Raw genomic sequence first — 25,544 nt, 5'->3', positions numbered from 1 at the left:
CCCACCCTTTTTGGAAGCCTATTAAAGCTTCTGGCTCTAATCACCTGCTTAAAAAAAAAAAATCCATGCATTCGGTGCCCTGCATGTAGATTAGGGGGCCAAACGCATGGATATGGAGCGACTTCATGCACAGATGTCTGTGCAAGTAGCACCGCAAATTGCAAAAAATATCGCAGAAACTTTTTTCAAATCGGTGCGGCACTGCAAAGTCGGGTGCGACTTTTAATGCTATTTGGACCTGTAAATTGCATGACAAGCCTCACCGGTGTAAACGGTGGCTAAAACGTGGAAGCTTTGCCACTCTCTGGCTTTAGTAAATCCCCCCACTATGTGTCTTTGTGATAATTCATAGATCTGATTCTGGAAAGAATGGTTCCATCAGATCGGTACGTGTATGGGCCACCCTTATATCCCTGGCTGCTTTCTACAGGAGGGGCAACTGAGGGCAGCAAATCTAAGGAGCCTGTGCCCTGCCCCCACCTCTGTTCAGCCTCATAAATCCCTCATTGCCAGCTCCTAATCACATCGTCCTTGCCTTGACGTTCCTGGCTAGCCCTTTAAAAAAAGCTGCACGTTCGGCGGCCACTAGGGGCGCTGCGGAGGCTGAAAGTCGAATCTTCTTCTAAGAAGACATCAGTGAGTATAACAGGTACCTGGGGGGGCTCCTGGGCCAGGGGGATCCAACATAGGGGGGGGGGGACACCATCAGTGCAATGCTTGGGGGGGGGGGCGCTATGGATGGAGAGGTGTAGATGAGGGTGGGGAGACAAGGGGGCAGATGGAGGGAATTGCACCACTGTCACCTACACTGGAGAGAGGTAATAGCATCCTGCAGAGGGGCTAGTGCAGCATCTGGGGGGTGATCCAACATCCTGAGTCCAGGCTAATGCTACATCCTGAGTCCAGGGTGGGGGGTGATCCAGCATCCTGCATCCAGGGTGGGGGGGTGATCCAGCATCCTGCATCCAGGGTGGGGGGTGATCCAGCATCCTGCATCCAGGGTGGGGGGTGATCCAGCATCCTGGGTCCAGGGTGAGGGGTGACCCAGCATCTTGTTTCCAGGGTGGGGGGTGATCCAGCATCCTGGGTCCAGGGTGAGGGGTGATCCAGCATCTTGTTTCCAGGGTGGGGGGTGATCCAGCATCCTGGGTCCAGGCTAATGCAACAACCTGCATCCAGGGTGGAGGGTGATCCAGCATCCTGAAATCCAACTACAGATCTGCAATCAAGCTGCAGAGTCACATCACATTGTGCATGCAGCCTTGTAGGATTCTGCAGGCTCTTGGTGAATTGTGCATCCTTGGTCCAGGCTCTAGGACAGCTCAGCATCCAGCATCCTACATCCTGGGTACCACACCATCCCTCTCCCCATCCATGCTGCAGGGGGGAGGAGGGGTGAACTCACATGAGGATTAACCCTGACTAATGATCTCGTAGGATAAGGAGCTTGTTAGCTGCTGCAGATCAGGAGCCGGAGATCAGACTGATCACATGAGGGAGACACCGGGATCCATGTCATATCCTTTCCTGAGGTGTGTGCAGCCATGTTTAATGACTTCATCTGTCCCCGGCTTTCATCCTTCGGCAAACTGCTGCGGCAAGGCGATGGCATAGTTGCCAGCTGTCAGCTGAGAGCTGGAGGACAAGCCGAGGCTTTAAAGATCTGTCCCTGGAAATGTCCCTGGCTTATACCTTGGGCTGGACACAAGAGGCTTCTTCTTGTATGTGGTAGACTCAAGCTGTCAGGTCAATTTCTAGGAGCATTTTTACAAACTGACCTAAAGCATATGGTACGATGGATGATGTAGGGGATCACTGGATTTCCGGGACATTGGTACAGATCGATGCAACAAAGTGCCCCTCACCAATCATTTTTTCCGGTAAAGTCAGATATACTCATTTGTAATATAATTTTTTATATATACACACACACATATACACATCTTCTCTAAAGAACATGTTTAAGGATAAAATTGAGGATTTTTATATATATATATATATATATATATATATATATATATATATATGTATTATTTATTTATTTATTTTTATTAGACTGGTTGCATATAAATTTTAACCTCCCGTAGTAATTCTAGATATCACTACCATCACAACCAAAGATGCCAGTATTTTACGATTTTTTCCAGGGACGCTATGAAACAAGGCACATTTATTCACTGGATTATACAATATTATGCTTTTTAAATTTTCCCCTTGAAAATCTGTAGGACAATGTCAAGAAATATTTTAATGTATCCTTTCAAAAAATATTTAAAAAAAAAAAGGGGGGAAGGAAAGGGAAAGGATTCGTTCAAATGAGGAAGACATATATTCTTCGTAATTATGATTTTTTTTTTTGTTTTATTATATACCTAGGATGCTAATTGTATATATTTATAGTTACAAAGTGGCACTTCAGAAGCATTGGATAATATGAGATTATGGTTTTAAGAAACACACAATGCTGAGTTGATCATTTGTAAAAATTTTCCTTAAACTTCCAACAGTCTGGCCAGAACCACTTCTCTTGGAATTTTCCAAACTATTTCCATTGTACAATCTTTGCATGTAATCTCCGTCTACCAGTAATTGGATGACATGCAGTAATCCCTCACATTATCCGAATGTGGTCAGGGCTGGTGCTACCACTAGGCAAACTAGGCAGCCGCCTAGGGCACCCAGCCACTGGTGTTCCTACTCTCTTCTATCTGCAGCAAGCCCCTAAGTCTCAGCGTTAGCAGGCAGCCGCAGCTCCGTTCACACATAGTGTCAGAGGCGCAGCAGCCTGTGTCTGTGTCCCAACTCTAAAATGAATGGAAGCAAGCAAACATTCATTTATGGGCACTGGTATTCTGCATTGATGGGCGCTGGTAGGCTGCATTTGAAGGGTGCTGGTGAGGCTGCATTTGATGGGCTCTGGTGAGGCTGCATTTGATGGGCTCTGGTGAGGCTGCATTTGATGGGCGCTGGTGAGGCTGCATTTGATGGGCGCTGGTGAGGCTGCATTTGATGGGCGCTGGTGAGGCTGCATATGATGGGCTCTGGTGAGGCTGCATTTGATGGGCTCTGGTGAGGCTGCATTTGATGGGCTCTGGTGAGGCTGCATTTGATGGGCTCTGGTGAGGCTGCATTTGATGGGCTCTGGTGAGGCTGCATTTGATGGGCTCTGGTGAGGCTGCATTTGATGGGCGCTGGTGAGGCTGAATTTGATGGGCGCTGGTGAGGCTGCATTTGATGGGCGCTGGTGAGGCTGAATTTGATGGGCGCTGGTGAGGCTGCATTTGATAGGTGCTGGTGTGCTGCATTTGATGGGCGCTTCATTAAAAAGGTGGGGTATACATGGGCAGGCCAAAGGGGGTGGAGTCAGGGGTGGAGCCAGGTGGGGGGGCAAAATGAGGTTTTGCCTAGGGTGTCAAAAATCCTTGTGCCAGCCCTGAATGCGGTACTCTCTCATGTCCGTTTTGCAGACATACGATTTTTATGGTAGAGGGGTCATGATGCTTCGCAGTCTCTGTAGGACTGAGGAGTTGGCCACAGATTTGGTAAGCGCAGTCTAAAGCTGGATACACACTATACAATTGTATGTAGATTTTTTACTTTATTTTTACCAAAACCATATAATATGAGGTCAAACCTTAATCGTTTCAATTTGTATGCAATCAAGCAGGGCCTTGCATGGTTTTGGTAAATCTAAAGGAAATTAGAAAACAAAAGTTGTATAGTATGTATGGGATCTTAGGCTGGCCATACATTATACAATTTTCTTGTACAACTTTTCTTTAGATTTACCAAAAACATATAATAGGAGGTTAAACCTAAACATTTTCAATTTTGTATGCAATCAGGCAGGCTCTTGCACTACATAGTTGAAGGTAAATCTATAGAAAATTGAATAAAAAAATTGTATGGTGTATGTCCAGCTTTAGGTCTATTGGAAGATTTAAAGCTGAAATACATATGTCAGTTGTTTATAATACCTATTTGTAATCCTATTTAGCCAGTCCTGGTGACAACTTGCACATAAGCATTACAGCTTGGTCACTGACCTGCTCCCAGCTGATGATTGGATGATGGATGGAAGCAGCACATTGATAAAGTCAACCTGTGCTCTTTTCTCCTGTAAGTATGACCTCTGTGTTAGACTGACAGGTCTGTATAAAGAAATTAAGGATATGGAGTCCTTTTTTGGCTCATAGTGGTGACCCTTCCCTTCCATTCTTTGTGCTGCCATGTTGGAAGTAAAAGGAAGGTAAAAAAAGACATCATTTGAGTACTTACATAAGCTGTATTTTTTTTATGTCTGTCTAGATGGAGTTTTGCTGTAGGTTGACATTGGCTATTGTTACCATATGGCGCTAATATCTACAGTTGTGCTCATAAGTTTACATACCCTGGCAGAATTTATGATTTCTTGGCCATTTTTCAGAGAATATGAATGATAACACAAAAACTTTTCTTTCACTCATGGTTAGTGTTTGGTTGAAGCCATTTATTATCAATCAACTGTGTTTACTCTTTTTAAATCATGACAACAGAAACTACCCAAATGACCCTGATCAAAAGTTTACATACCCCAGTTCTTAATACCCTGTATTGCCCCCTTTAACATCAATGACAGCTTGAAGTCTTTTGTGGTATTTGTGGATGAGGCTCTTTATCTTCTCAGATAAAGCTGGGCGGTCATGGCCTTAGGGTAAAAGCTGGGCGGTCATGGCCTTAGGGTTAAAGCTGGGCGGTCATGGCCTTAGGGTAAAAGCTGGGCGGTCATGGGTTTAGGATAAAAGCTGAGCAGTCATGGTCCTAGAGTAAAAGCTGAGCAGTCATGGCCTTAGGGTAAAAGCTGGGCGGTCATAGCCTTAGGGTAAAAGCTGGGCGGTCATGGGTTTAGGATAAAAGCTGAGCAGTCATGGTCCTAGAGTAAAAGCTGAGCGGTCATAGCCTTAGGGTAAAAGATGGGTGGTAATGGCCTTGGGACCCGAGAACCCAGCAAAACATGCTCGGCACATGCTTTGGTTGCCCAATCCTAGTGACACCCATTGACAGATTTCTGTGAGTTAAAGATAATGTATCATGGAGAGTGTGACATGGTACCACACTGATTGGTGGGCATGGTGAATGATGTCTGTTTCTAAAGAATACATTTCATTGCCACACACCTTTTTACATCTTCCAGCATCCTCTTCCTTTACAGCTCTCAACATTCATTCACATGACATCCAGAGCAGCAAAAGCAGTTGGTGTTGAAAGATTCCCCTCTGTCAGATGCTGTGATTTAAATGGGGAATGCGTAGCTATAAAAGGGCCAATATGTGTCAATGACTGGGGGTTCAGCTCTAATTGATGGCTGAATGGTAAAGTAAAACCTCTAGGCCAGGGGTCTCTAAATTACTGCCCCCGGCCAAATCCGGCCCCCTGCTAGATTTTATCTGGCCCTCTGATGGGGACTCTCGTTTAAGGGGGAACTCTGATGGGGAATTTGTCAGGGGTGACCCAGAAGGAGACTCTGATGGGCTCAAGTTTATTTAAAATTTCTTTGCTTTAGTTTACTGACATTTTTTCTCTGATATTCTAAATCAGGGGCATGCGGCAGATAGGTACATCATTGATCATTAACTTGTGATCTGCCCAACTTTTTCTGCTCATCCCTACTGTAAATGTATTTTATGTGTGGCCCAAGACAATTCTTCTTCTTCCAATGTGGCTCAGGAAGGTCAGAAGTTTGAACACCCCTGTTCTAAATCATATCATGCTGATTATAAAAAAACTCCAAGTAAAACTTTTTAATGCACTAACTGACACTTTTTGGGGACCAGTGGCACTAATACAGTGATCAGTGCTAAAAATATGCACTGTTATTGTACTATTGACACTTTTCTAACTGTGTGGAAGGTGCTTTTACTAGGGGAAGGCATTGATCCTTGTTCCTGCATTGCAAGAACACAGAATCAATGCCTTCCCTACTGACAGAACGGCGATCTGCCATGTTTCCATAGGCAGATTGCCGTTCTGCCTGTGTACTGAATGATCAGCGGGTGCCGGCGGACAATGGGCCGCGGGACCTGCTGATCAGTTCCTGCTGTGTAGAATCACAGAGGGAGCGAGCTGCCGGCGGTGTGCACTCATGCCCAATACCCGGAAGCGCAGGATCACACACACATATACATGCATTTTATATATATATATATATATATATATATATATATATATATATAATATATATATATATATATACACACACACATATATACAAGATCCTGTGCAGCGCGGTCACCCTGTAGCAGTAGAACTGCTATAGGGCAGTTAGCAAGTGGTTAAACTGATTTTTTTCAACCCGCAAATATTTTTAAAATATACAATGTGGCGCCCAAACTGAAGAGTTTAGAGACCCCGCACTAGGTTATCATCCCAACATATCTTATTACTTATTACTACTGGCCCTGGGGGCAAATGCCCCCCCAGCCCAGTCCTTCCCTGGTGTACCTATTCCGAATAGCTATCAGTAATCAGCAGTGTTCAGGCACAGAGAAGTGCCTTTATCTCTGAGCTCCACGCTGCTTCAGATTTAAATAGAAAGTGCCATAGCTGCCAATGTTCTAAATTCTCACCAGCGTTAGCAACTTAGCATCAAGATTTCTAAATTGTTTCATTCTACTCTACAACATGGTTACTTTGCTTCATATGATTCAGATCTGCTTTAGCAGACTTCTATACAGGCAGTCCCCAGGTTATGAACATGGTTCTGTAGGTTTGTTCTTAAAGCAGAGTTCCACCTAAAAGTGGAACTTTCGCTCATTTGTCTCCTTCCCCCACAATTGGCACCTTTCGGGGGGGGGGGGGGGAAATACCTGTTCCCACTTCCGGGAGTCCCTGCCAAGGCCCATGAAGTCACCGCGGGGCTCCCTCCTCTCCCTGTCGCCGGGCCAGTAGGAGAGAGGATCAGAGCCTTGCGCATGCGCAGTAGGGTTTCCGGTGTGAAGCCGTAAGGCTACATTACCGGGTTCCTTTACCTGCAATGGCAGCGGCAGCAACCGACAGCTGGCGGAAATATCAGCTGCGGTGCCGACATCGCTGCACTCCAGGACAGGTAAGTGTCCTATTATTAAAAGCCAGCAGCTGCAGTATGTGTAGCTGCTGGCTTTTAATTATTTTTTGTTGGGCGGACCTGCGCTTTAAGCTTAATTTGTATGTAAGTTGGAACAGGTACATTTTATTGGTGTAATTCCAGCCCAAAAAACTATTTTTAAAGCGATATTAAAGCCTTGGTTGTTTGTTTTTCTAAAAATACAAACATGTTATACTTACCTGCTCTGTGCAATGGTTTTGCACAGAGCAGCCCAGATCCTCCTCTTCTCGGATCCCACTCTGGCGCTCCTGGCTCCTCCCTTCTGCCGAGTGCCCCCAGAGCAAGCAGCTTACTCTAGGGGCACCCAAACAGGCACGCTCCCGAGCCATTGCTCTGTGTCAGAGCCGTGGCTCGGCTGCACCCCCTCCGTCTCCTGATTGGCTCACTGGCAGTGATTGACAGCAGTGGGAGCCAATGGCTCCCGCTGCTGCCAAAAGCCAATCAAGAGTGCGAGTCTCCGGAGAGGCAAATACCTTGTGGACATCGCTGGATCGAGAGGGGGCTCAGGAAAGTATTAGGGGGGCTGCTGCACACAGAAGGGTTTTTCACCTTCATGCATAGAATGGATGAAGATAAAAAACCTTGTGCATTTACAACCACTTTAAGTTTTGGATAGCATAGGGAAGGGTTAACTGGCCATGCAGTGATGTAGGATTGCTGACAGGGCCACCAGACAGTAGGTGGCAGCATGCGGTGAGCAGCAAGATGGCCACCCAGCAGTTTCCGGGACCAGCGTGACGTCACGTTGCCTCCATTGTTAAGTATGAGTCGAATGTAAGTTGAATGTTTGCAACTCAGGGACTGCCTGTATACATGATTGTGATTACTTATTAATTAGGAATAAAGGAAGAATAAATAGATAATAAACACTGGTTAAACTTGGCGTCCAGTAACGTGAATAATTTTGATGTAACAAGGTATATTTGGGACCAGTACAGTAATGTGACCATGGCCTGGGCATTCTTAAAAGGAAGGATTACTTTCCAAACAGAGCCACTGCCTGATCAACTCTACCTTGACGTCAGTCCTTCAAGAATCTCTGGCAAAGACCATGTGATCATTGGTCACATGACAGGCACCGACGGGGTGCTACATTTACCTTTTCACAGCAAAATGTACACATTTCTGTTCTTCTAATTTTATTTATTATGATTATGTAGGTTATACATTCAGATTTTTTACCATCTAAACACAGGTGATCAGAGGTGGGCATCCCAAAATGTCTATCTATACCCCTGGACCTGTAAACCGCAATATACAGTATATTAGTCTTGTGTTTAGATATGCTTTAAGTTACTTGATCAATTTTCTAACCCCAGAAATATGCATGTAGCAAAGAGTAGTGTGTGGCTCACACATATATCTGCAAATGTTCTACAAGTGAAGCCGTAATATTTTGTGGGTTATACCAAAGATCTCTGGGGTTCTTATTCCACTTTAGTAGATAGCCAGTGCTAGACACAGATCAAGGAACAATTAAAAGGAGAATTGCCAGCCAAAACCTAGGCAACCTGAATCCTCCCCTTGGATAGGGACCAAGTTGTGGGCTGTCTGATGGTTTAAAAGTCAAATTTGGAAAGAGAACAGAACATATGGAGAGCGGTAAGATGGAGATGCCTAACCTTTGGCTCCCCATTATCCTTTCACAATACTTTTTTTTTTTTTTTTTTCAGCCAAGCCCCCCTTTATAGTTTAGTGCAAAGATTTTTTTTTCAGTACTTTGTTTTTTGTTTTTTTATGTAAGATGCCGTCATTGAAATGTATTTATTCAGTGTTTTTGCACCTTGTCATGTTCAGAAATCTGTGTAGTAACATGCAGATTTGCAGCCTGGCAGTCTGGCGGTGTCTGTGCACGCCTTTACTAATACAGGAACCTTCTTATTTTCTGTTGAAGACAAGAAACAAGCACTTATCGCAATGAAATTACTGTGAGTAGTACGAGGACAAAGTCCTCTGGTCACCAAGGTGATGCCAAAGTGCGCTCTCCTCTGAGCCAAGAGGTATGGAGCTTCCACAACTGGACATATGCTGGACAGGCTGGTGCAGGGGATACTAATGACAGTCGCTTTACACCAACCCTGGGGTTTGCACCATTTGGCCTATGGCAAACCAAACGTGATGTAGGGCAGGTCTTACAGCATAGTTTAGTCATAGTATGTTAAAACACAGCCAGGTTCTATTCATATTGCCATCCCCAAAATGAGTTTTTTCCATCTGGGAACTGTAGTAGCCTTAATTGGTATTAGCATTTTTGTTTTCAATGATTGTTATTGGTGTTGACCACATTCCATGTAAAGATAAGGGAGGGGTTGGAGAGAAGGATGGGTGCGGGGTCAAGGAGAGAGTTGGTTAAGGGTCAGGAAAGAGGTATCCATACTGAAGGGTCAACTGCTTACTTATTCTCCTGTGCACCTAAAACATATTGTATCCAGGGGTCCCAGGCACCCCTGAAGGTCTCCAGCCTATAATTTAGTATTGCAGGTCATTTTTAATTGGTCATTAGCCAGAAAAGTTTAGCTTTTACTAATTCAAAAGAGATGGAAAGTGTCTTCAATGATCTGGCAATTCTGGCTGCTATAAAAATAAAGTATATCAGCCCTCCAGAGTGTCCTGCTAAATCTGTTTATCAGTGCTTCAGATGGGGCTTGGTAAGGTTTACCTGGGTAAGAGAATATTATTATTATTATTATTATTATACACGATTTATATAGCGCCAACAGTTTACGCAGCGCTTTACAATGTAGAGGGGGGGACAGCACAATTACAGTACAGTTCAATACAGAAGGGACAGGAGGGCCCTGCTCATAGAGCTTACATTCTAAAGGGAGGGGGTGGTGGTACAAAAGGTAATAAATGCAGGGGGGAATGATTTGATGGGGGGTGGCCTGGGGGGCAGTTGTTAGGTGGATGTGGGATAGGCTTCCCTGAATAAGAATCTTCTAAAGGTGGACAGGTTAGGGGCTGATCGGATATACTGGGGCAGGGAGTTCCAGAGGAAGGGAGAGGCTCTGGAGAAGTCCTGAAGGCGAGTGTGAGAGGAGGTAACAAGGGAGCTAGAGAGCAAGAGGTCCTGGGAGGAGCAGAGGGGATGATTTGGGCGATATCTGCAGATGAGGTTGGTGATGTCGCTGGGGCGATGTTGTGGAGGCTTTGTATGTTGTGGTTAGCATTTTGAATTTTATACGATGGGGTAGGGGAAGCCAGTGAAGGGATTGGCAGAGTGGGGCAGCAGTCACGGATCGATTAGTGAGGTGCATTAGTCTAGCAGCAGCATTCATAATAGACTGAAGGGGGGATAGCCTGTGTAAGGGTAGGCCATTAAGGAATATATAAAACTGTCAGTTTGACAGCTCCATCCTGCACAGTGTAGGAGATGGCCAGGCGGTGCAGGGAGGAGAGGACACCCTCCTTTCTTCAGTATGACGCCTGAGGTGTCTTTTCTTCCTATGTCTCATCCCAGACTTTCCATGTGACATTTTTCAGACACTGAGGACTGAACACATGCTATGATCTGCCATTGAATACCTAAAGGATGCCTATGGCCACCCCACTATTGACAGCTATGGTGACTATTAAAAGCTGTGGGGAGGGAAGAGTGGCCACATAATACTCTTAGCATTTTGATTTTGTTTGCATGTGTAGGACAACTAGATTCTACTTGAGCGTTAAAGTGGTTGACCCTTAAGCCTAGTACACATGATCAGAAAATCGGATGAAAAATGCCACTTTTGAAGCAATCGTATGGTAATCTGAACGTTAGTACACATCTTTTTAAGAGCCGATTACGACAGTTCATCCGAAATTATCCAAACGGACAAACATGAAAAATGTTCTCATACGATTCCAGATCGTATGATTTTCTTTTAATCAGTACAGTTTTCGCCCACAAAATATCGGAAGAGCACAACTATGCTTGTAGTTGTATTCTGTCATACGCGACTTTGCGGTAAGTTGAGTAACCTCTTCATTTTCCATATGAGACTAGCATGCAAAAAAAAAAATAGACAATCATTTGTCCAATATTCTCATCGTGTGTACCTGGGCTTTACAGCTGATGCATTGTGGCCACAAATATGACGATGGGGTAGTCTTGTCCCTGCCATTTAGATCTTTTGGACAAAGCCAATCTGAGCTTACCAACTGCACCACATAGAGGCAGTCCAGCCATGGCAACTCACTGAAGAGTAATGGATCTCAGACTGGGCTGCTCCAGAAAAAGATGGGCATTTCCAAGGCTAGTTCCCTACATAGCTAATTGTAGAGCAGAAGCGTTGAATGAGTTCAATGTCACTGCCAGTAAAATTGCTCCCCTTTTTCCTTCCATTGCAACATGATGTTGGCTCTTCCGAAGCAGCTTAATTTGCAGCTGGAACCTAAGATTTATTTTCTGGGCATACGGCTCAGGAGACTTTTTTACTTTAGTCTACAGCACATTAGGCCCTGTGTATGCTACAGGCTAGTGGGAATTTGAGTGGTTTGTTACTGAAAGAAATTGCAAATACACATAATGCAGGAGTGGAGGGGGTTACATGAAATCCAAGAGCCAGTAGGTCATGCCTAGAAGCCTGCAAGCTATTTAAAGGAGGCAGGAAAATAGATCATCTGTAGCCATTAATGTAAATCATCGGTGGTGTTTAGGTACATTGAGTCATGACTACCAAGCTGTTGGTGTTTGTTCAGCCCAACATAACCTGATTTACTTGCAATTTTCATCTAGACCAGAGCTTGCCTTGAATTTGTTCAAGAGTGGCTCATGTGGAGACATTTAATGAGGCATAAAGCAATGTGCAAAGTGCAGTAACCCATAAGAGCCAATCAGCAATCATGTTTCACTCTGACTTAAACTAAACTACAGAAGATGGGTTTCTTTGAGTAACTGTACATTGCCACCCTTTATTTTTAAAGCGTAACTCCACTTTTGTTGAGGAAAAAAAACATTCCCCCAGGGGCGTTGCTAGGTCTGAAAAAGATCTGGGGCTCGAGCCCATAGCAGCAGTCACCAACCTTTTTGTAGGCCCGGGGGGGGGCATGTGGGTTGTAAGTAATTTTTCGCGAGCTGGTGTTGGCGTTTCAATCATCACGGCACCATTGTTGATATGGTGTCAGGGTGATTGAAGCGCATTATTTCTATTGTTATACTGTAATATATAATGAAATAAAGAACTCAACATAATGCAGAATCAATGGGAGTCATGGGCTTATCACTTGCCACATCTCCTGCCCCCAGATGCGGATTGCCACTTGCCACTGTCACCTGCCCCCAGATGCGGATTGCCACTTGCCACTGTCGCCTGCCACCAGATGTGGATTGTCGCTCGCCACCGTCGCCTGCCACCTGATGTGGATTGTCACTTGCCACGTCACTTGCCACCATTTGCGGATTGTCACCTGCCACATCGCCTGACACCAGATGCGGATTGTCACTTGCCACATCACCTGCCACCAGATGTGCATTGTTACTTGCCACCAGATGTGGATGCCACGTCACCTGCCACTATTTGCAGATTGTCACTTGCCATGCCAGCCAGTGCCACCAAATGTGCATTGTCGCTGCATTGGTGGCAGGCGGGCAGCACTGGTCCATTTAGCAAAGAGGCAGGTGCAGTTGTCGGTTCTGAGTGAGGGCAGGAGTGCGGTGATGCAGGGCGGGCAGTGAGAGATGATGTCATCTCGCTGCTCCCTGCCGCACCTCCGACATTGAAGAGGCCCCACTGTTCTGAGTAGGTCTAATGGGAGTGGTTTCATAATTATCAGTCAGGTGTGCACCTGCAGGGCACTAATGAGGAAAGCCTGCATCCCTTTAGATGTGTTCCTATTGGGAATATCTCACCAAAAATGACATTTTGTTGCAGGGGATGCCTGAATTCTGACTTGTATCTTAGGCAGACTTCTGGGAAAATTGGTGAGCCAATCACACAAGCAGGAAATTATGGTTCTGGGGAGTGGTCAGTACACATTCTGTGTACAGAACAACTCCATGTAGCCATTTTACATTGCATATATAGAAATTTACAGAGCTGCAGATTGAAAAGGAAAAGTAATTTTTATAACATTCAATTACAATATGACTTGTATCGCAATTGTGCACGCTATATTATTTTTTCTTCACATGCAGTGCGACTGCAATCCAATTTTGGAAAGGGTCCTGTGCATGTTTAGTGCTCTGCACTGCGATTTTGTGACCCATAGATATCAATAGACATGCATCAAAATCAAATTTGCATGCCTTTTTGATTTGTTTTACAATATGATTTGCGGTTGTTTATGAGTCATCCCTGCTGTCAGCGGGGATTCCCCCTGCCAAAGCACCTTGTCCTATAATGACAGATGCAGCCCATGAGATCCCGCCCCTATGACCTCACGGAGCATGGTCTCCGAGTGCCATCTTGTGGGCGGGTGTCAACCCGATGATGTTATTGGGTGACAGGGAAGCGCTGTAATTCGGTCATGACCGATCCCGTCGGTTGGCAAGAGATGGGATCGGTCATGTACACTGGGCGGCAGGTTATTGTTTTTGTGTGGGTCGGTGGCTGGCGTTCATCGTTATTTTTCTTTGGGGGACATGTTTATTTTTGTTTTTTAACAAAGGCTTTGTCAAAAACTGTCTAGTGTTTTTATTTACGTTTGAATTTTTTTGGGGTAAATGAGTACTCTATACCCCATACTTATTTACACTGGGGACTTCCACATTCCGATAAGCTACCCCCAGCACCCCCACAACCAACGGGCCAAGGTTGTGGGGAGGAGGCCCTTGTCCTCATCAATATGGGGACAAGCTGCTTTGCAGGGGGGGTCCCTCCCCTCCCCCTGGCAAAGTGCCCCTGCCTATGGTAGCCTCCCTGGCGGTATTCCCGAGTGTGGCTCGGGGTTAAAATTCAGGACCATTAGCGGTAACCCCGAGCCACACTCGGGATTACATCGCAGGATCCTGCTGTGGCTTTACTTACCTTGTCCCCAGGATCCTGCAATGTTCCCCGCTGTATCCGTGGGCTCTGTCTTCTCCGAAGCCTCTCTGTGCCAGGCTCCGTTCCCTGCGAGCGGCGCGACGCACGGGGGCGGAGCCTGGCGGCAAATTTTTAAAAAAATTGTAAAAACATAACACATACAGTACTGTAATCTTACAGATTACAGTACTGTATGAAATTATTTCACATCCCTTTTGTCCCCAATGCTTTGTCCAATGCCCTGCATGCAGTTTTATATGATATATACTGTTCTTTCTGCCTGGAAACTGGAGATTGTCCATAGCAACCAAAAAGTGTCCCTTTATGTCAAAAGTGGCTTTAGATCAGCTAGAAAACAGCAATAGTAAATTAGAACACTTGCAGAATTGAGCGATAGTGAATCGTGGGGAAATTTATTTTATTATTATTATTTTTTTTTTTTCTTAATTATTTATTTTTATTTATTATATTATAATTTATGTTTTTGTGTTTCAAACTTTATCATACCCGGGATATCTACTAGACTCTTGGTGGACAGATTTAAGTGTGTTATTGTTAAGAATTACAGACCTACAATATAAAACGCCAAATTTCCATGCAAAATAATTGTACCGCTTTCAGCACCTAAAATCCAAAATAATCATACCGCCAGGGAGGTTAAGGGCATGTGGCATAGTATGGTTTAGGAAGGGGGGGGCTTGCTCATTACCCCCCTTTCCTGGCCTGATGAATGCTCAGAAGAGGGTCTGGTATGAATTTTGCAGGGGGGCTCCATGATTTTTTTCTTTTGAGTGGGGTTCACCTTAAAATCCATACCAGACCCGAAGGGCCTGGTATGGATTGGGGGGAACCACCAGGCTGCTTCTTTTTTTTTTTTTTGGATGCCAGCTCTTTTGTTTACATTCTGCTGTCAGCAGGAAATCCCCCACTGACAACAGGGAAGACTCATCATTGGCTGACAGCAGGGATGAGTTGCAGTAGTAAAACCTCAATTACAAACGTATCCAAATCGCACTGATTCGCATTGAAGCTGCACTCAAAATTGCATTGAAAATCGGCTCCACTAGTGTGAACTTAGGCTTAATTTATGCATATATGAGGGGTTGCTGGGGTGGCTCCATTACTTAGGGCAACTGTGAGACTTATGATGTTAAACCTCCTACTGAGCAGTCAGTTTTAGAAAAGGTATGGTTAAAGCAGAACTTCAGTAATTTTTTTATCTTTCCATCTATTAAGTCTTTTGCCCTTGTTGTTTTAACTTTGGATAGTAAAACATTTTTTTTCAGCCAATTAATACCTTATACAGCCCACTTCCTGTTTCTTGTCTGGAAAAAAGCCTAGGCTTATGACATCATGCACAGCTCTCTCTCTCACTCTTGTGAGAGTTTGCCAGGAAGGGAGGGGGGATGAGTCATAAGAGGGCCAATGAGAGCTGCAGAGCTGGAGGCGTGCCTCTGTTTATGCGATGCATACTAGCATATTATGCCTTTACTTTACAGAGATGAGGAAAGGAAGAAAAACCCATCAGGGTTTACTCAATGTTTTTCAATGACTAGAGAGTCACTTAAAAATTAAATAAGGGAGTTTGATTTTTGAGTGTTTCCCAACCTATCATCATTTTAACTATCATCACAGCTTAACCACTTAAGGACCGAGCCTCTTTCTGAGATTTGTTGTTTACAAGTTAAAAAACCTTTTTTTTTGCTAGAACATTACTTAGAACCCCCAAACATTATACATTTTTTTTCTAACACCCTAGAGAATAAAATGGCAGTTGTTGCAATACTTTCTGTCACACCGTATTTGCGCAGCAATCTTACAAGCGCACTTTTTTTGGAAAAAATACACTTTTTTGAATTAAAAAATAAGACAACAGTGAAGTTAGCACAATTTTTTTTATATAGTGAAAGATAATATTACGCAGAGTAAATTGATATCCAACATGTCACGCTTCAAAATTGCGCCTGCTCGTGGAATGGCGACAAACTTTTACCCTTAAAAATCTCAATAGGCGATGTTTAAAAAATTCTATAGGTTGCATGTTTTAAGTTACAGAGGAGGTCTAGGTCTAGAATTATTGCTCTCATTCTACCAATCGCGACGATACCTCACATGTGTGATTTGAACACCGTTTTCATATGCAGGCACTACTCACGTATGCGTTCGCTTCTGCACATGGACGGGTGCGTTTAATTTCCTTTTTTATTATTATTTATTTTACCTTTTACTTTTTATTTTTACACAGTTTTTTTTTTAAAAAAATTGTCACTTTTATTCCTATTACAAGGAATGTAAACATCCCTTGTAATAGAAAAAAAGCATGACAGGAACTCTTAAATATGAGATCTGGGGTCAAAAAGACCTCAGATCTCATATTTAGACTAAAATGCAATTAAAAAAAAAAAATTGTCATTTAAAAAAATTATTTTAAAAAAATGGCCCTTTAAGAGCTGTGGGCGGAAGTGACATTTTGACGACGCTCTCGCCCAGCAATTGTATGGAGACCGGGGGGGCCATCTTACTCTCACTCGTCTCCATGCACAGTTAACGTCAGGACGCGATCGCCTCCGCCGCTGCTGATGGCTCCGGTAAGCGGCGGAGGGCACCGGATCACGGCGGGAAGGGGGGGCCCTCTCCCGCCGCTGATAAAAGTGATCTCGCAGTGAATCTGCCTCAGAGACCACCTGCTGAACGGACCGCCTGCTGAAGAAGGGGATACCGGGGCTATGGCAGCTAGCTGCTGCCATAACAACGATATCCTACTTCAAACAGCCGATGTAAAACTGCAGCGGGCGGTCGGTAAGTGGCTAAAGTAGAACTGTAGACATTTTTTTTCATTTTGGATAGAGCAAGGGAATGTTATAACCACTGTCAGATTTTGTTTCGTTATCTCTGTCCTATTGTCCTATTGGGGAGAATTCCCTTCCCTGCACTTTCTGTCCCATAGCCAAACAGGAAGTGAGAGGAAATCCCTGCAAATGAAGGGACTTCCTTGGGGACCCCTAGGTCACCAGACCTAGTGCCCCCATTGGAAGATTTCCCCTCTATTACCTTTCTGGGGACAACCCAAAATTTGGGATTTTTTTACATTCGCTTTTAATGATAATGGTAAACAGGGCAATTAGAGAGGGTGAATCTCCTTAACGGGGGCACAGACAGCAATACAAACTGACAGGGGGTTCTAATCTCTCTGCATTCTATCCAATACTAAAAAAAACAGTTTTGCCTTTAGTTATACTTTAAAAGTGTACCTTAGCTGGCCTAAAACATTTATAAGGAAACAACAAACGGTGCTAAAATGCAGATGCTATGTGTTGCCTGCAAGTACCCATGTTAGTCATTCGTTCGATCTCTGTCACCCTGTGAAGTCCTCTGGAGTCCTAGGTTTAGACTGTACATGAAGATTTGAATTTGGTCCTTTAATCTCTGCCCTAGTGTCAGGAAAGTGTAGAGCTTAATCTTAATTTAAGCAAAAGTCAAATTGCAATGCAAAGCCTGGGCTTAGGATATAAGGAGATGCCACAGGGATGTACTGATTGATTTGTAGCCTAGCACACAAGTACCTGCAGGCCCCACTAGATGCTGCACTTTCAGCATTGTTGTTACCTAAGAATCATTGTGCTTCTGGTCTCTTTGGGAGGTAATTTTTCCAATCAAATAAACTGATTCTTCTTTGTTTTCTGCAGATCAGCATTGAGATGAGGTGAACACAAACTTCGCCACGACTGCGTTACATTAAAATGACACGAACAGACCCACCTGACATACTTGTGTCTACAGTTTACCAAGACGTTAAGGTGACCCTGAGCACTGATTCTCAAATCTGTGGTTCACCTGCACAATGTGACAGCTTCATGTCCAACCAGAAGGACCTCAGCCAGCCACCATTCAACAAAAGGCACTGCCGCAGCTTCGACTTTCTTGAATCTCTAGATGACCAGTTGACCAACGCTCCAGCCATGGATGCCTACCAACGAGGAGGTCGCAGGCGTGCTGACACACCAGAACCCTCAAATCAACCTGTAGTGAGGAAGTCCACTTCCAGGGCTGACCCACAATACACTTCTCAGGGGGTGGACACCTCAAAGGAAGCAGCAAAAGAACCAAGGAGACGTCCAAGATCAAAGAGTGCACCAAGAGTCAAAACCGCTTTCACCTCAGTTCCCATACAGATGTCTTCATCACAGTCCCCACCACCCACTGCCAGGAGAGGCAGGGAGGCTGTGAGGGTTTCCAGAGAGCCCCAGAAATCTGTAGCCTCTCCAAAACGAGAAGTCACATATGCTCCTACTAAGGTATTAATGAATGAGGTCCATCCCATAAAATTACAACCCCAGCGCAACAGTGCAAGCCGCATCTCTCCTTTGTGCATAAGCAATAACTGCATGGAAGAACCCCATGGTGGGAAGCCAATCTCAAGCCCCCATGTGCGTTGCCGGGTTGACATAAAGCCTGATGATGCAGTTATTCAGCATGCCGCTCATGCTTCCAAACCCAACCAGGCTTGGGGGGAGGCACAGCATTATACAAGGCAGCCAGGCACCCCTAGGAGCTTAGCAGTGCCAAATGCAAGACTGATGTCAGTGTCTCGCACACCCACACCTAGTGATTCCTACAGTGTTGATCCAAGAATGACCCACTATGCTTGCACTCCAGGGCAGGAAATGTATGGAACTGATGTGCGAGGAATCCCATACCAAAGTGTTGCTTCACCAAGGGATTTTTCACAGTACAGTACCCGGGACTGTGGACAATATGTCAGCCCCACCATCCCCACTGCTTACTTTTACACTGAGGAAGATGGTAACTTTAGCCAAATCCCTGTTAAACCAAGGGGATATTATCCTCGTCCTTATCCTGAACCTGGGGTTCCCACACACCCATATTATGAAGAAAATCCCCTTGTGCAACCCAGAGCCTATTATATAGAAGACCCTAGAACGTATCCTATCCAGGAAGCTTCAGTAAGGACGTTTTATAGTGATGACCCCCGTTTTTACCCTCCTCGTACTGCCCAAGCCAAAAGTCTTTATAATGAAGACACGCGTTCTTATCCACTCCAGAGTACATCGTCAAAACTTTATTACTCTGAGGATATTGCAAAATATTCTGAAAGGGAAGCGCTATCTAGGACATATCCATATCCCAGAACTACTCAGCAGCCTCTTCAATTCAGTGAATGGTATTTTCCTGATCAGAGTCCGATATCTTACCAAACCATTCAAATGCCACCATTTCCCACACAAACAGCAAGTAGAGAAGCAATGTTATCATCTTGGCATGCTTCTTATAGCATGAACCAGCAAAGACTTGGGACTGATTCCAGAAACTATTCCAGGTCTTGGGACAACATTTTAAACACTGGTGGGCGCAAAGAAGACCCACTTTCACGAGGTCGCAGCTATGAAAACCTGTTGTGCCGTGAACGATGTGCCTTATCGCCAGATGATAGACGCCAGCCTGTGGTTGTTAATCTTTCCTGCTCTCCCAAGCGCTATGCTGCCCTCTCACTCTCAGAGAACTCTATTTTGGAGAAAGTCCATACAGATGGCGGCACTGGGAGGTACACCATGGGCAGATCTTGGTTTGTTACCCCAGAAATTACCATTACAGACAATGACTTGAGAGCTAACGGAGTGGGAAGAAATGAGCGGCGCTCCGCTAGCTGGGATGTGATAGATTCAGGAGTCTCTCCACCCACCTATCCAACACATGTCCCCTACCCTACCAAAGAGAAGATGACAAGCAGGTCTTCCCGTCACCGCAGCCTGGAGCAACTTGATGAACTAATTGCTGATCTAGTGATCGATTATAAACCACCATCAAGCCGTCGTCCTAGTGAAGCAGACGCATTGGCTGATCAGCTGAGGAAGCTTATTAAGGAAGACATGATAGGGATACCAAGAAAACCAGAGTCCTATGGGCAGATGTCTCATCTTCTCCAAAACCACCCCCTTAAAGAACAGCCAACTCCCACCTTCCCTGAGTCTCACAGAGGTCAGCGAAGGGGTGCTTTCCCTGAGGTGCCAGTGTCAAGTCCTCATAAGCCCTTAGAGGACTGTTCACCAGATCTCAGTGCCGACGAAGATGACCTATTAACCTGTTCTAATGCCAAGTGCAGACGCACTGAAACTATGTTTAATGCTTGCCTCTACTTTAAGTCTTGCCATAGCTGCTATACCTACTACTGTTCCCGTAACTGCCGACGAGAGGACTGGGATATACATAAAGAAAGCTGCATCTATGGGCGTATGGGAAGTGTTTGTCGACATGTGCTCAAATTTTGCAGAGAGAACACTGAGGTCCACAAAGCCTTCTCTCGAATTGCCAAGGTGGGCTATCTGTCCAGAGGAAGGGGGGTGCTTTTTCTTGGCTTTCCCAATCCAGGATCTGCAGATAATTTTCTTCAGCTAGGACTGGAGGGCCTGCTCATGTCTCCCACCTATCTGTCTCTGAGGGAACTTGAGAGCTACTCGGATAACCTCGGAGAACATGCCAAGGAATTGCAAATAGCTGGCAATCAGTATGACCCTGAGGAATGTTTCCTGTTGAATGTAACTGTGGCTGTGGGACAAAGTGGCCAGGACCGGCTGTCGTCCAGAGCCCACCATGTACCCACCATCCGCAAGTATGCCAAAATAGCCTTAGCCTCTTCTAGTCCAGAGAGGAAGATCACAAAAAAGGAAAAGGACATGGAGACCCTTATACTTACTCCACCTCCTGGAACCGCTGATTTGGATAAAGATGGGGAGGAGGGGAGGAAAGCCAGGGAAGTTTGTTTTATACATATCCAGAGGGAACTAAGGATCAGGGGGGTCTTCCTACGCCACGAGTATCCTAAGATCTACCAGCAGCTGTGTGAGTTTGTGGAGAACAATAAAAGATTTACACCCACGACCATCTACCCCATTGATAGAAGGACTGGCAAGCAATTCATGTGCATGATCATGGCAGCTTCAGAACCCAGGACTCTTGATTGGGTTGCCAGTCCAAACCTTTTGGATGACCTCATGTGAGATTTGTTTTCAGAAATAACACGCTTCTCTGACTTTTTGGCTTCTAGTTTTGTAGTTTACGTTATCTTTTGTATCAGGAGCCATCTTAAGATACAGCTTTTTTGGATGAAAGATAAAACCGTGGGTATCAGCAGTAATGGGTTAATTAAAGCAAAGGTAGAGGACATTGAACTTCAAAAACACTCAGAAGGCATGCAGTAAGATACAAATCGTGGCACTGAGAGAACTGTGACATCTCTCATGTACCAAAGGCCACAACCACATAAACTAGTGGCTTTTTATAAATATATATATATAATTACGGAATAGTTTATTTTATAGTAAGATGATATGGTAGTTTGCTATTTAATACTATATACAGTGTCGGACTGGCCAAAAAACCTACCAAAGGATCCTTTAGTGGACCTTGGCTATATATATATGGGCCCCTACAATGCATTTGACACAAGGAAAATATTTTTTAAAAGTATATTTTATTGCTTTTCAAACAAGAGGGTGATGAATAAATGCATTCAAAATGTAGATTAGTGTGTATTTATGATTTAAAATATCTATATTGCAAAAATATATTATTTTTCATTTTAAGGTTGGTCCTTGGTGGGCAATGTATACCCCAGTCCGACACTGACTACATATACAGGGTGGTCATAATTAAAGGACCCTTTATACCTTTGCATTAAATGCTTCTTTGGGTTATATTGCCATCTTTAAAACGTCACTCTGTCTTCCCTGGGAAAGCTCAAATGCTAGGAGCTAGGGAATCCTACTGAATTGCTAGGCACTCCCCTTTGCAAGCCATCCTTGCCCTTGTTGTAGTCAACCTCTTCAACAGTACCTTGACATAATTGCTTTAAAACTGAAGCAACATTTCCTAGTTCTACATGTTGCATATGTGGGCGCAATGTATAACCTTGAGTAGAAGGTGAACCTTTATGTGGGTCATGGTTCTGATATTAAGATTGTAGGTGATAATTTTATTGGCGCCTTGTTTAGGGCAAGGATGTTGGACATGGACTGTATTTTCCATAAAGACACTTGTGGGCTAGTCCTAGAACAGAAGCATTAAAGGGGGTGGCACCAAGCCTCAAAATTTACAATTTCCCATTATCTAATTCTGCTCTTTGATTTCCAAATTTAGCATCAAAACTGTAGAGGGAATGGGGTGCAGGGGATAATGAGAGGGGTCAAAAGACTTAGTGCAGGGGGTTCAAACTCAATTTTATTGCGGGCCGCATCAGCAGTATGGTTGTCCTCAAAGGGCCAGTTGTATTTAGGGTGCACTACTTATAGAGTGCAGGGTTAGGAGTGCATTATGTACAGAGTGCAGGGTTCAGGAGTGCATTACCTACAGAGTGCAGTTCCAGGGGTGCCCTATGCACAGTATGCAGAGTTCAGGGGTGTGCTATGTACAGAGTCCAGGGTTTGGGGGTGCACTAAATGTGTGCAACCCAAATAGCCCCCCCCCCTCCCCACAAAGCCTCCTCACATCTCTCTCTCCTACCTGGCTCAGCTCTAGTACCTCCCTGTGTAGACGGCTCTGCCTCACCTTGCAAGGAGATTGTTTTCTCTCTCTCTCAGATTCTGGAGATATGTCCCTGAGAATGTGTGCAGGAATCTGTTAGATCCGGGAGTCACTGAGAAAAAGCTATCCCTTGTAAACACAGAATGGCTCTGTGTTTACAAGTGACAGCGGGGAGCAGGAGTAAAGGGTGAGAACCGAAGGTAGTGAAATGGAGTTCCTGCTGCAAAACTGGGTGTGAGGGCTGCATTCAACCCACGAGCCTTGTGTTTGACATATGTGGCTTAATGCATTCTAGAGAAGCATCTTTTTTCTCTTGTTTGGTGATCTTTCCAGCTGAAATGTCAGACTGCATGCTGACCTCGCATGCTACATTTTACCAGAATAATTACTTGACAGAAGGGGCAGAGCTTGAATAAAGGACATTACCATTCAGGTGTTCCAAGAGTACCATGTTAACTAAATAGGGCCCTATACTTGACTAAATTCCCTGGCTCCTTAGACTTGAGCTGTTCCCAGGGATGCAGGGCAGGTCTTTTAAGATGGCATATTCCAGGGAGCAATTAATCTAGGGATAGAGTGGTCTTTCTTATATGATGATATTCAAGGGGGTGTATATTTAGCTTTAACTGAAGTGTCATGGCGTAATTTAATAGAGATAAAGTCACGCCCACATTGACTGCTTCCTCAAAATGTTTTGTCCACAAACCATTTTTACATGCTCATTTGGAAAGCACCTGTACTATAGTTATACATGTAATGGGGTAGAGGAGGTATGTGCCAGTGGTGGTTTTCCAGAGACGAAAATGGCTCAACTGTCATTCAACACCTCAGAACATTGTTGTGACACCTATCTACCATATTAATTCCCCTTACAGAAACCATATACGAAAAAGGTGATTTGTAGTTTGGGAAAAAGGACATTATTGGAAAGTGAGAATGGGCACATAAACCAACTTTCTAAAAAAAAAAAAAATACACTATAATAATAATCATTCCTTTCCCTACCCATCTCCCTGGCCACATATTTTCTCTAAATCTGAAGGCCCACATTAAGCTGATACTTCTGTTAGACCTTCATCTACACCCCCTTGAGTACTTCAAGTATAAATATGAGCACCGAATATATGTATAGGCTGTTTCCACCCTAATGTCTGGTGCTGTTTAGAAAGCAATGAGGCTTTTTATCAATCATCAAGCGGGTTTGCGGGTTTTTGATAAAAGTTCTATATAGAGTCACTCTAGCAGAATGCCCTGGTGCAGTGGACGTTGAACTGTGCAAATATAATGCCTTAGATATAGAATCTGCTGGCAGTGACATGTCTAGTAGCCTGATCCATGTCTAGGTTCCATTATAGCCAGGACAGTTGTGAACATTCTGGCTATTTGTCTTGTAGACGCAGCTTGTGTGGAATCACTGAATTTTTATTCTTCATAATCATTTGACTAAGCAGGAGTTCCTGTGTGTTTAAACTGACTTCTCCAACTGTTTTAAGCTGTTAAAGGATAACAATACTTTCACATAACTTAGCCATAACAACCTCTACTGGTTCCCACCAAGCTATGTATACCCCTTTAACATACACTATATTGTCAAAAGTATTGTGACACCTGCCTTTACAATGAACTTTAATGGCATCTCAGTCTTAGTCCGTAGGGTTCAATATTGATTTGGCCCACCCATTGCCGCTATAACAACTTCAACTCTTCTGAGAAGGCTGTCCATTGGGTTTAGAAGTGTGTCTATGGGAATGTCTGACCATTCTTCCAGAAGCGCATTTGTGAGGTCAGGCACTGTTGTTGGGCGAGAAGGCTTGGCTCGCAGTCTCCACTTCATTTCATCCCAAAGGTGTTCTATCATGTTGAGGTCAGGACTCTATGCAGGCCAGTCAGGTTTCTCCACCCCAAACTCGCTCATCCATGTCTTTATGGATCTTGCTTTGTGCACTGGTGCGCAGTCATGTTGGAACAGGAAGGGGCCATCCCCAAACTGTTCCCACAAAGTTAGAAGCATGAAATTGTCCAAAATGTCTTGGTATGCCGATTCCTTAAGAGTTCCCTTCACTGTAACTAAGGGGCCAAGCCCAAACCCTGAAAGACAACCCCACACCATAACCCCCCCTCCACTAAATGATTTCGACCATGGCAAGGTCCATAAAGACATGAATGAGCAAGTTTGGGGTGGAGGAACTGGCCTGCAAAGAGTCCTGACCTCAACCCAATAGAACACCCTTGGGATAAATTAGAGCGGATACTGCAAGCCTGGCCTTCTCGTCCACAACAGTGCCTGACCTCAGAAATGCTCTTCTGGAAGAATTGTCAAACATTCCCACAGACACACTCCTAAACCTTGTGGACAACCTTCCCAGAAGAGTTGAAGCTGTTATAGCCGCAAAGGGTGGGCCAACTCAATATTGAACCCTGTGGACCAAGACTGGGATGCCAATAAAGTTCGTGTGCGTGTAAAGGCAGGCCTCCCAATACTTTTGACAATATAGTGTACCTCCCATCAGTGGGTGACTAGTACAAGGAGTCATGGTTTACACCAGGCAACGATCTCATGAACCTTCAAGCTGCCTTGCACATGAGCAGGCTTTTCTCCATAGGCCCTAGTGGAAATGGTGTCTTCCTGCAGTCTTGCATTAGACAGGTCCTCTATGCAGAAAAAGATAAGGATGATGGTCGGGGGATGTTAGGGTTGTGTGAAAATATTGTTATCCTAAAGGAAGCCTGCCATAAGTGATATACATAGGCTGCCGTTGTGGATCGTTTTTTGAAAACTCTAGTTGCTTTGCTGTCTGAGTGATCCTTTTTGTGTCACTGTCACCTGGAGTTCTTACTTCGCTCTTCTTTCATCTGCTGCTTATTTCAGGTCAGTGACTTGATGAAATTACTAAGGCCAGAGATGCCAAGCAACATACATTTTCTGATGTAAGTGAGCA

The 25,544-nt window shown here is 44.5% G+C and overlaps 1 protein-coding gene across 4 annotated transcripts; it reads left to right on the top strand.

Annotated features, from left to right (window-relative positions):
- The first annotated feature begins 559 nt into the window (after positions 1-559).
- AJM1 (apical junction component 1 homolog) lies at positions 560-24,403 on the top strand. Of its 4 annotated transcripts, none has more exons than XM_073599954.1 (2): positions 560-649; positions 17,754-24,403. In XM_073599954.1, exon 2 carries the CDS (start codon positions 17,808-17,810, stop codon positions 21,081-21,083), a length of 3,276 nt encoding a protein of 1,091 aa, XP_073456055.1. In that variant the 5' UTR covers positions 560-649; positions 17,754-17,807; the 3' UTR covers positions 21,084-24,403. The 4 variants fall into 4 exon arrangements, with proteins under 4 accessions (XP_073456055.1, XP_073456057.1, XP_073456056.1 ...); XM_073599956.1 differs by having other exon boundaries at positions 570-636; XM_073599955.1 differs by lacking the exon at positions 560-649 and adding an exon at positions 1,304-1,532.
- Positions 24,404-25,544: the final 1,141 nt, after the last annotated feature.

Source organism: Aquarana catesbeiana, linkage group LG09, assembly GCF_042186555.1.
Source record: "Aquarana catesbeiana isolate 2022-GZ linkage group LG09, ASM4218655v1, whole genome shotgun sequence".
In the NCBI taxonomy this organism is placed as follows: domain Eukaryota; kingdom Metazoa; phylum Chordata; class Amphibia; order Anura; family Ranidae; genus Aquarana; species Aquarana catesbeiana.
The sequence above is the reverse complement of the archived record's forward strand: the minus strand, read 5'-3'. Positions and strand labels throughout refer to the sequence as shown.